We start from the raw sequence: 12538 nt of genomic DNA on the forward strand, positions 1-12538 counted from the left end.
TCTAATCTCTGTTGGCATTTGTAACCATGTTGCTACTATAGAGAAGGCAGAGAAGTCTCCAACTACATAGTACATTGGCAAAATCTGGTGCCAGCCAAGGTAGCCTCCTGAATCCAAGCATAAACTGAAGATGGATGCAGGACGGTTTGCATCCAGAGGGAAGGCTTGGCATCAAAATAGTGGATTTCCAGTGTTACTGTTGTTGCTGCTACTTCTCCATTGGGTGTGTGAAGTGGATACAATGAATTGTCTCACTATTGATCCTGCCCCTCTTGCATTTGAGTCACATCAGTCAGGGGACTTCATTATCGGTGGGATGGTTTCTCAGATTGCTTCGTTTTCCCCAGCATTTAATTTCAAGGAATGTCCTTGGCAGGAGTTCTCTGAATCCAGAATGTAAGAATTTCTCCTCCTCCTCCTTCTTTCTGCTTCATTTCAATTTGGCCAGATCATAAACCTCAAACACAAAATACCAATTTCATTTAAAAGATTGACACTTGACATATATGCTTATATATTCTCCTTCTAAATGCAATAATTCCTCAGGATGTGTGTCACCACTTGAAGACATTACAAACTATATTGAAATTTGAAAAATTAGGAGAAGAAAAAGTTTTTACTTTAAATAATAATAATAATAATCAGGTTAAGTCTAACAAGCAAGAAAACATAAAAATCTAAAAAATAAAAATAAAGCAGCAGCCAAAAATTGTATAAAAATACTCATCAGTGTAGATGTCAGTACTAGACAGTGCTTAATCACCATGGCTTCGTGTTTCATCTGAACAGGGACAATGATGAGGATCACCTGCGGCAGGGGGCGGGGAGGGAACAATTGGGTGGGAATAGAACAGAATGTTCTGCTTGAGATTCTTAAAGTTTACAATATCCTGGATTAGGGGGTCTGGCTGCCTGGATCTCTGATCTGGAGCTGTCCAACTGTGAGGTGAGGATACGTTTAACTGGAGGTCCAACGTCTTTCTCTAAATGATGAACCTTACAGCCAAAGAATGTGATGTTCCATTTGGGAGCAATAGACCACATATACTCATCTGTCAGTGATGTGATAACATGTAGAAAACGTGAGCCACTCAATACTCCACATGTAGTTATCTGTATTAGAAATAGAACACCTTCTAGGCATTTAAATGGTAGAAGTTAATGCCTCCTAGACATTACATTGCTTACTATGCCTTTTCCTTGATTCCCCATTATTCTCTTTTCGGTTATGTACACAAATCCAGGACTTTTTCTCACCTGGTTAACTTCTACACCTTTCCCCCTCTTGTATAGCTCTGTACTTCCTTTTTCCTATTGTTCACTGTTTTTAACTTTTGTAAACTGTCCAGAGAGCTTCAGCTATGGGGTGGTATATAAATGTAATTGATAATAATAATAATAATAATAATAATAATAATAATAATAATAATAATAATAAATACCATTTCATCAAATTAAATTTTCTGCACTCCTTTCCCACAATCTCACATTTTTTTCTCATAATCCTTTCTTAACTGAAAATTACTTCTTAACTTGCTCTCGTAATGTGCTCTTAAAATTAGCAATGATTTTGTTTGTTTTTTAAAAAATGTATGGTGGCCTGATTTCATAGTTAAAGGCAAACTGGAACGTGAACACCAGCATTATTGTCATGTGCAGCATGGATTTAATGCACAGATGCTGAAGCATGGGTGGAGGAGCTGTGTCATTCCAAATGTTGCTGGATTCCAACACCCATCAGGCCCAAGCAGAAATACAATTAGAATTTTTGTGTAGTAGAATTCTCCAATGAAAGGCTGTTTGTCTTGATTTGCAGGGTGGTGACAAAGTTCTACCAGCACATCTTGGCCTTGGATTTTGCTGTCAATGAGATCAATAAGAATCCCAAGATCTTACCGAATGTCACACTTGGATTCCACATCTATGACAGCTACAACGATGCTCAGATGACCTATCGTACCACCCTGGACCTTCTCTTCAAATCCCACAGATTTGTCCCCAACTATGAATGTGATGCCAACAAAAAACTAATAGCCATCATTGGGGCACTTGCCTTTGATGCCTCACTACACATGGCAAAACTATTAAATATCTACAAGATTCCACAGGTAAGACCTTTTCTTGGGGGTCAACATCTCTACAGGCTAGCAATGGGAGCAGTTGGGGCAGCAAATGGGAGAGAGGTAGAACTGGGAAGGACAACTGCCCTTCACCACTGACACTTTGCTCCCACCACTTTTTTAAGGATAAGAGTCAGGAATCTACGATCTATTCGACCATTTTTGTCTGTCTCTTCTGCCAAGACTCTCGTTCACGCACTGGTTATCTCTCGGTTGGACTACTGCAACCTCCTCCTCTCTGGCCTCCCCTCATCTCACATCAGTCCGCTGGTCTCTGTCCACCACTCTGCCGCTAAGATCATCTTCCTGGCCCGCCGCTCTGACCATGTCACTCCGCTTCTGAAATCTCTTCATTGGCTCCCAATTCATTCCAGAATCCAATATAAACTTCTCCTGTTGACCTTCAAAGCTTTTCACGGTCTAGCTCCTGCTTATCTCTCCTCTCTCATCTCACACTATTGCCCCGCCCGTGCTCTTCGCTCCTCTGATGCCATGCTTCTTGCCTGCCCAAGGGTCTCTACTTCCCTTGCTCGGCTTCGTCCATTTTCCTCTGCTGCCCCTCATGCCTGGAATGATCTTCCAGAACACCTGAGAACTACCAACTCAATCACAGCTTTTAAAACACAGCTAAAAACTTTTCTTTTCCCTATAGCTTTTAAACTTTGAGTTTGTTCTGACTCTATACTGTTAGCTTCACCCTTCCCAGTGCCTGTTTACACTTCCCTGTGCCTGTTTGCATTCTCTCTCCCTCCTTATTGTTTACTACAACTTTATTAGATTGTAAGCCTATGCGGCAGGGTCTTGCTATTTACTGTGTTATCTGTACAGCACCATGTACATCGATGGTGCTATATAAATAAATAATAATAATAATAATAATAATAATAATAATAATAATAATAGAGATGCATATATATTTCATTAAAAAATAACTAAGAGTTGTTGTTTTTAAATGGGACCTAATATTCTGGATGAATTCATGATTCTCACTTATCCCCAGTCTGATTGTGGCTTCAATAATATTTGATGAATTTATTATTTTGCTCATATTATAGCATACTAGTAGCACAGATGGTGATGGTGGTTGTGAAGCTGCTGCTGCTGCTGCTGATGATGATGATGACAATTCTTTCAGCTCACCTATGGCTCATATGCCCATGCAGAGAGTGAAATGATGCAGTTCCCCTCTTTTTACCGCATGGTTCCAAGTGAATTCCACCAGTATAAGGGAATTATCAGCTTGTTTAAGTACTTCGGATGGACGTGGGTTGGGCTCTTTGTGGTGGATGATGATCAAGGAGAACGTTTCCTGCAGGACTTTGAGCCATTGCTTTCCGAGAATGGAATCTGTTCAGACTTCACAATACCAATCCCTGCCCGAGGAAATATTAACGTTAAACCAACTATAGGAGATTTTAAAGCCAATAATTATTATAGGCTTATCAATTTTGGGAAATCTAAAATATTTGTCATCTATGGTGAAATATATACCTTAATGTATATATATTATCATTTATATGAAATAGGAATTCCTGAACATAAGGAAAATATATTTGTTGGAAAGGTATGGATTATAACAGCCCAGATTGATTTTATACTAGCAGATGTAAGCCGGGATTCCAATTTGCAAGTGTTCCAAGGCGCCATATACTTCAAGATTCACTCAAATGAACTTTTTGGGTTTGAGAAGTTTCTACAGATGCTAAAACCTGATTGGTCAAAAGCAGATGACTTTCTGGAGCTGTTCTGGGAACAAGCATTTGACTGTTCTTTCCCAGATCCCCTGGTACCTTACAAGGTCTCTGGAAGATGCACTGGGGAGGAGAGGCTGGAGAACCTCCCTGCGCATGCTTTTGAAATGCCCATGACCGGCCACAGCTACAGTATTTATAATGCAGCTTATGCTGCAGCACACGCTTTACATGCCCTTTGCTCATCTCGGGCCAACCACAGAGGAATGGTGGGTGCCAAAAGTGTTGAACTAAAGAATCTGCAACCTTGGCAGGTAGCACTTGTTTCCCAAATAATTGGTGAATGGGGTCACATACACTCTCCGTGCTGTGTTCAGGGTATTCTGTGATTGCAACCTACAAAATAAGAAAATTACAAAAACATTTTTTCAGAGTGGATATTTGTGCATAAAAGAATGGGTGGAATTCAGCCCTAGTCATCCTTAGAGTAGACTTAGGATTATCCTGGGATCATCTTCCCTGCCTGAGCGCTGGATACCCTGTGTGGCACTTAGTTGAACAGGTTCAACCCCAGGACAATCCTAGGATAAACCTTGGGTCAAGCTACGGCCTTGGTGAAAACATTAAAAGTTTTTGTCATCTCTGACTTGTCCTATTGATTTTAGTAGATTTACTCTACATGTGACTAAGGGCCTTGCTAGACCTACCAGATAATCCGGTGGGAAGTAGGAGCGACGCTGCGCTACAGCTAGCGCGCGCTGTCGCCCTTTTCTAGACGTAACATGCGACAGGGTAAGGGAAAGCCCCGTCACGTTGTCCAGTGTTTTTAGGACTTAAGGGCCATGTCCGCAGGAGCACACCAACGGAAAGGTAAGAAGTTTTTTTAAAAATAAATAAATAAAGGGTTACCCAACTCCCCCTGCCCCTCATTTCCTCCCCCCACAATGCCTGATGCCCCCCAGCCCACTGGCTCACCTGTCCTCTCCCCGCTCGCCATGCCCTGTCCCCACCCGCCATGCCGTTCCCATTCTTCTCCCCCCCGCTCGCCATGCCCTGTCCACATTCTTCTTCCCCCCATCCGCCATGTTCTGTCCCGTCCGCCATGCCCTGTCCCTGTTCTTCTTCCTCCCGTCCATCATGCCCTGTCCCCGTTCTTCTCACCCCCATCCGCCATGCCTATCCCCGCTCACCATGCCCTGTCCCCATTCTTCTCACCCCCGCTAGCCATGCCCTGTCCTTGTTCTTCTTCCCCCGTCCGCCATGCTCTGTCCCTGTTCTTCTCCCCCATCTGCCATGTCCTGTCCCCATCCGCCATGCCCATCCCCGCTCGCCATGCCCTGTCCCTTTTCTTCTCCCCCCGCGAGCCATGCCCTGTACCCGTTCTTCTACCCCCCGCTCACCATGCCTTGTCCCCGTTCTTCTTCCCCCCGCTCACAATGCCCTGTCCCAATTCTTCTCCCCCCCATCCACCATGCCCATCCCCGCTCACCATACCCATCCCCGCTTGCCATGCCCTATCCCCATTCTTCTCCCCCCTCTCTCCTGCCATGTCCACTCTTTCCCCCGGCCCCCACCTCCCCCCCCCCATGATCCCCCTCTCCCGATGGACACAGCGCTCCTATGGAATGGTGTGCCCAGTCCGCGGCTTCTCCCGGCTACTCACGAGTAAGCGAGCAGCCAGGAAAAGCCATGGACCCTGCTAGACCTTCTGCAGCCCTGGCCTCAGCCCGGGGCTGCAGAAAAGCTGGGCCATAACCACATTCGGTTATCCCGGGTCAAGGGAGGACTTAGCCCGGCCTGACCCTGGGATCCCCTGTGCATCATCTGGATGCAGAGAATCGGAGTACTTATCAATGGAACCTTCTCAAACTGGGGAGAGGCAACGAGTGGGGTGCCACAGGGCTCAGTCCTGGGCCCAGTGCTCTTCAACATTTTTATTAATGATTTGGATGAGGAGGTGCAGGGAACGCTGATCAAATTTGCAGATGACACAAAATTGGGTGGGATAGCTAATACCCTGGAAGACAGAAACAAACTTCAAAGTGATCTTGATAGGCTGGAGTGCTGGGCAGGGGGTTGGACTCGATGGCCTTGTAGGCCCCTTCCAACTCTGCTATTCTATGTTTCTATGAGGGACACCGGGCCTCATACCGCGCTAACTCCTCATCTAGCAATGGGCAATGTCTGGATTGTTCTCCATATTAACAGGTTAAGATGTTTTGATTATTTTTTTATATTAAGCAAACAATATTTTCTCTCTCTCTCCCTCTTTCCCTCTCAACTAGCTCCACCAATTTCTTCAACACTTTTCATTTAACAACTCCGCTGGAGAAAAAATATCTTTGAATGATAACAGGGAAATACAAGGGGGATTTGATATTACAAACTTGGTTACATTTCCAAACAGCTCCTTCCTTAAAGTTAAAATTGGATGGGTTTATCCCAATGGTCTTGAAGGAGAAGAATTCACCATTAATAAGGACATGATTGTTTGGCACAGCGGCTATAATCAGGTGTGGATTTTATGATATTAAATATTCTTGGTGGGGCCATCATTATAAGTCAGAAATAAGAAATATCACTTTCACGACTGGATTGCTCAAATGATCTGGAAAGTTCTGGTTGACTGTTGCATTCACTATTATCTGCACTTTTCCATTCCAAATGATCACCAGTTTATTTGTATACCAGCTGACACCTATTGTACACTCTCATCAGAATTCCTGTACATCTTTAAATACAGATCCTGCCAATTTCTGTCTGTAGTGATTCCTGCCAACCTGGATATCGGAAGACAAAGGTGGAAGGGAAGAAGTTTTGCTGTTACGATTGTAATCGATGTCCAAAAGGGAAGATTTCAAATCAAACTAGTAGGTGATATGATGCACCATGTATAACAGTAACTAAGGGCTCATCTACACCCAGCAGGATATCCCACTATGAAAGCGGTATGAAAGCAGTGTATAAAAAGCAAAAGCCATACTAATTCTTAGGGGTGTGCACGGACCCCCCACTCCGCTTCACTTTAAGATCTGCCATTTTCGGATCGGCCCGCTCCACCCCGCCCCCACTCCGTCTGTGCCCACTCCACTCCACTCAGAGCTCCGGATCCGGATTGGAGCTCCGGTCCCCCCCCCATAGGGGGGGTTACCGGGCCCTGCCACCATCACTGCCCATGCGGCGACGGCGGAAGAGCCCGGTAAGGAGGAGGGGGGCCTTACCTGCCTCCGTCTGTGGTCCATCGCCATCTTCAATTGAACCCGTGGTTCCACCAGGAAGTCTGGGCCGCAAGTGCGGCCCAGACTTCCTGCTGGAACCACGGGCTCAATTGGAGACACTGACAGACCCCGGACGGAGGCAGGTAAGGGAGAGGAGGGCGGGGGGGGGGGGGGTTACCAGGCCCTGCCGCCATCGCCGCCCATGCGGCGACGGCGGCAGAGCCCGGTAAGGGACCAAGAGGGAGGGGGGCCTTACCTGCCTCCGTCCGCGGTCCGTCACCATCATCAATTGAGCCCGTGGTTCCACCAGGAAGTCTGGGCCGTGCGGCCCAGACTTCCTGCTGGAACCACAGGCTCAATTGGAGATGCTGATGGACCGCGGACGGAGGCAGGTAAGGGAGAGGAGGGCGGGGGGCGTTACCGGGCCCTGCTGCTGTCGCCGCATGGGCGACAGCGACAGCAGCAGGGCCCGGTAAACCCCACTTACCTTTCTGGCGGAGCTCCGAATCGAGGCGAAGGATCCGCCTTCACCTCGATCCTCTTCGCCACGCTCCGCCGGCCCCCCAATCCTCTTCACCTCCGCCTTAAGGGCAGGCGAAGCCCCCCGCTCTGCTACTGCTTCTCCGATCCGATTAGAAGCGGAGCACATCCCTACTAATTCTTTATAGTGGTATTGAAGTGCACTGAGAACTATTGCCATGACACATACCATATACCGCTTTCAGACCACATTTGTAGTGTTATATCCTGCTTGGTGTAGATGTGTCATGGGCCCCAACAGTTGTCAGTGCACTTCAATTACACTATAAAGCAGTAGTGTGGCTCCTGCCTTTCATATTAGGGGTGTGCACGGACCCCCCGCTCCGCTTCACTTGCAGATCCGCGATTTTCAGAGCGGGCCGCTTCGCCCACCCCCGCTCCGCCCACTTCCGCTCCGCTCCGCTCGGAGCTCCGGATCCGGAACGGAGCTCCGTTTTTTTCCCCATAGGCTTGCATTGAAAGCTAAAAAAATATTCAACTTTTTTTCTGTTCAAGTTAGAAACCTCACGTTTGGTACCATGACACCTCATGGGGGTATACACACGCACGCCAAGTTTCAAAGCAATCCCATCATCCCCTGATTTTTGGGGAATTTTTGAAAATCGGGCACCCCATTCACACCCCTTTCGATAGCTCCATCAATTTGCATGTTTGAAACCTCAAACATGCCACCATGACAGCTTATCAAGTGATAAACATGCACGCCAAGACTCAAGGCATTCCCATCATCCCCTGATTTTTGGGGAATTTATGAAAATCCAACACCCCATTCACACCCCTTTCGATAGCTCCGTCAATTTGCATGTTCGAAACCTCAAATTCGCCACCATGACAGCTTATCCAGGGATACACATGCACTCCAAGACTCAAGGCAGTCCCATCATCCCCTGATTTTTGGCGGGGCTCTAACCTCTAACGCACCACCCATAACCCTAATTCACACCCCTTTCGATAGCTCCGTCAATTTGCACGTTAGAAACCTCAAACTTGCCACCATGACAGCTTATCCAGGGATACACATGCACGCCAAGACTCAAGGCAGTCCCATCATCCCCTGATTTGGGGGGAATTTATGAAAATCCAACACCCCATTCACACCCCTTCCGATAGCTCCATCAATTTGCACATTATTGTTGCTCAATAAACAGCAAGAAGAATTTTTTTAAAAAGGCTATATCTGTCTTTTACCAGCAATAGGGGGTCGTGCCCGGGGGAAGGGGAAGCAGCTGCCAGTTCAGCTCAAGAAAGCCATTGCTTCACCAACAGCTCTGAGCTTGAGAAGTAAATGCTCACTTCAACTCATAATAGGCATCGCTCCACCACTAAGAAGTAAACACTGACTTCGACTCATGATAGGCATTGCTCCACCGTTTTACTCTCTTTGGAAGGCTCTAATGGCCTTCCAGTGCAGGAGAGAGTGGGGGCACGTCCACAATGAGATGCCCTAGGGGAGCTCATCCCCTTGCACCACATCTTTTCAGTTGTTCCCCAAAGTTAGGGTGGGTAGCAGTGCTGTGTTTCTATCTCTTATTCTTGGCTTAGTATATGATTTCAGGTTGTGTTTGTGCATTGGTGGGGCTACTGTGTTAAAAAACACTGGGAAAAGTCCGTTCAGATGAAGAAAGAGAAGTTTCCCAGAATCCCAAGTTACCCGTTTTGCCTATGCCCTCCTCTAACTTTGGGATCATGTGATCATGACTGGGAGCTGACTCTGCCCCTCAGCCCTTTGGAAAAGGTATTTTTCCCGCCGATTTTTCCAAAAATTCTAGCGTGCGACCCACACCACGCAGAGAGGTGAGAGTAGTCTCAAAATGACCCCCATCCACGACTCTCTGTGCACAAGAATTTTCAGAACGATAGCTTAAAAATCAACCCAGTTATCCCTGATTGTTTTCCGCAATGCAATCCTATGGGCGAAATGTTTGAAGATGGCGATTGGAGCGCTCTGCCTGAACTAGGAGCTCCGAAAAATGGCCGCTTCTCTTCGCCTTGCTTCTAGGGGTCCGCGGTCCACTTCTACTCCACCTCTGGGTAAGGCGGAGCAGGCCAATCCGCTACTGCTTCTACGCTCCTAATCGGAGTGGAGCACATGCCTATTTCATATACCATGTTCATACTGCTTTCATAGTGGACTATGCTGCTTGGTGTAGTTGAGCCCTAAGATTAATGTCCTTCAACACACTGGAAGAGGGAACTCCCACCATGTGCATGTACTGTAACGACTTTGGGGATTTGGGAGTATCCCTCTAGTATACCAAAGTAATTGCGGACAAGACAAACTCAGAATTTCAAACCATAAGATAGTTTTCTGCAGAAGAACTGATAAAATCAAATGAAGTTAGTGGTGGAAAGGGTTCACATAACTAAGGGCTTTGCTAGACCTGCCGGCTTATTCCGGCAGGGAGGCGGGGCCAAGGCACACTAACGTTAACGCGCGCCGCCTCAGCTTCCAGATGCCGGACGCGCAGGGACGACGCAAGCCCTGCAGCATCCGCCATTTTTTTTTAGTTTAAAGGGGCCAGGTGCGGCCTAAAGACTCCGGAGAAGGTAAGGTTTTTTTTTATGTAACCCACCCCATCCGCCCTCCCTCGCGATCTCCTGTTCGTCGTCCCCCGCCCTCCCTCGCGATCTCCTGTTCGTCGCCCTCCGTCCCCCTTCGCGATCTCCTGTTCGTCGCCCCCCGCCCTCCCCTCTCCTGCCGGTCCGGCCTTTCCTCCCCCATATCCCCCCCAGATCACACACACACCCCCGGCAGGATGGGCACAGCGCTCGTATGAGCGCTGTGCCAGGTCTGCGGCTTTCTGGCGCTACTCGAGAGTAAACGAGTAGCCGCAAAAAGCCATGGAAGTAGCTAGACGTTTTGCAGCTCCAGCCTGAGGCCGGGGCTGCGAAAAAGGCGTGCCATAAGCGACTTGCTTATGGCACGTTAGAGGAGGCCGCAGTGCGGCCTGGGCCCAGATTCCCCTGTGCGTCATCAGGGAAACCGGGTCTCAAGGTGTGCTAAGGCCTCGTCTAGCAAAGCCCTAAGTTCACATAACTCAGCATTCAGATGAGAACCCATTTCTTTCTTTTTCAGGCCCTGATGACTGCTCTGAATGCCCAGAACATCTATATCCAAACAAAGACCAAGATGAATGCATCCCAAAAGTCATAAGCTTCCTGTCCTTTGAAGAACCCTTAGGGAAAAGTTTAGCTTCCATTGCTATTTCTTTTTCCTTGATCACAGTCTTGGTGCTGCACACCTTTATTAAGCACAGGGATACCCCCATAGTCAAAGCCAACAATCGGGGCCTCACTTACACTCTCCTCATCTCTCTCCTGCTTTGCTTCCTCTCTTCTTTGTTGTTCCTCGGAAAGCCTGAGAAACTGACTTGCCTTCTTCAACAACCAGTTTTTGGTTTGATCTTCTCAGTGGCTGTTTCATGTGTGTTGGCCAAAACCATCACTGTGGTTGTAGCTTTCATGGCCAACAAGCCAGGGTCTACCATGAGGAAGTGGGTGGGAAAAAGGCTGGCCACCTCCATTATTCTTTCTTGCTCCCTCATTCAAGTTGGCATTTGTGTTGTGTGGCTCACAACCTCTCCCCCATTCCTGGATTTAGACATGCAGTCAGTCCCTGAAGAAATCACTATGCAATGTCATGTAGGTTCTGCCATCATGTTTTATCTTGTCCTAGGCTACATGGCACTATTGTCCATCATCAGCTTTTCCGTGGCTTTCTTAGCTAGGCATTTGCCAGACACCTTTAATGAATCCAAATTTATCACCTTTAGTATGCTGATGTTCTGCAGTGTTTGGTTGTCATTTTTTCCAGCCTACCTGAGCACCAAGGGCGAATACATGGTCGCAGTGGAGATCTTCTCTATCTTAGCTTCTAGTGCTGGATTGTTAGGCTGTATCTTCTCTCCAAAATGTTACATTCTTCTCTTCAAGCCTGAGCTGAACAACAGGGAACTGATAATGGGGAGAAAGAATTAGAGCATCAAACTTTACAGTTCAATATATTACTTCCCTGGTGTCCAATGCATTGAGGCAGTGGGGGTAATTTTAAAAGATATCAGACAACCGTGTTCAACTCATGTTACAGAATTCACCTATCATCTCTGTCTATCACCAGAGGGCTTAGATTTAGGACATTGATGTTGGGGTTAGTTTTTTACCCACAGAAGGAAAAGGACTCTAAAGAGTTAAAAAGATGTCCTTGGCCAGATTGTCTCTGCCAGGAGAAGTCCAGTATGAAGCAGATTCTTCCCTGGCCTACGTGCGGTACGAGAAGTACAAGATGAAGAGACTATTGGTTAATTGGGCCAAGGAGAAAAGTGTATTTAAGAAGTCCATGTTGTAAGGCTTCTTACTGCTATGACATTATCAGACTGCTGTTATACTGCTGATGTGATCTTACTGATGATTTATTACTGCTGCTACGTTGCTGTACTGTTGGTGAAAGGACTGTATATATGACCATTTATTCTGTAAGTAATTTATTTAGTGTCAGTAAAGTTTCTTACTGACCAAAGACCGTGAGTGCTTCTTTTTTGTTCTTAACTCCAAGCTGAAACCATTTTCAGCTCCACGCTGCTGCTGCTATCCGCACTCTGCTAAATTTTTTGGGTAAGCAATTACCACGATAGGTTATGGGCCCAGAGAAAGTCTGGAAGGCATAATTTTTGGTTGCTGGAAAGCTTGAGAGCAAAGGAACGCTGGAGGGAAAGACGGAGTCTAGCTCAGGCAGTTCATCGAGCTCAGACGGGTCTGTATCCAGTGTGAGTCGCGCTCCAGCCCAGCCGGTGAGGATGGCCCAGGTTCAGATGGCATCCAGTATTCCGGTGGAATGGCTGAATGAGAGAAATTACTTAACGTGGTCATTCAAGATGGAAATGTTTTTGAAGCGGGACAGATGTTGGAACGTCGTGAGTGTCCCGAGGCCGGCTGGTCAGACTGCTCAAGGAGCACAAGTGTGGGAAGAGCA

The 12538-nt window shown here is 46.9% G+C and overlaps 1 protein-coding gene across 1 annotated transcript; it reads left to right on the plus strand.

Moving 5' to 3' along the window:
- The first annotated feature begins 241 nt into the window (after window positions 1–241).
- LOC134405912 (vomeronasal type-2 receptor 26-like) lies at window positions 242–11547 on the plus strand. The gene is made up of 5 exons (XM_063137163.1): window positions 242–396; window positions 1817–2108; window positions 3256–4080; window positions 6555–6681; window positions 10646–11547. Exons 1-5 carry the CDS (start codon window positions 242–244, stop codon window positions 11545–11547), a joined length of 2301 nt encoding a protein of 766 aa, XP_062993233.1.
- Window positions 11548–12538: the final 991 nt, after the last annotated feature.

The sequence above is a fragment of the Elgaria multicarinata genome, chromosome 11 (assembly GCF_023053635.1).
Source record: "Elgaria multicarinata webbii isolate HBS135686 ecotype San Diego chromosome 11, rElgMul1.1.pri, whole genome shotgun sequence".
NCBI classification, from domain to species: Eukaryota; Metazoa; Chordata; class Lepidosauria; order Squamata; family Anguidae; genus Elgaria; species Elgaria multicarinata.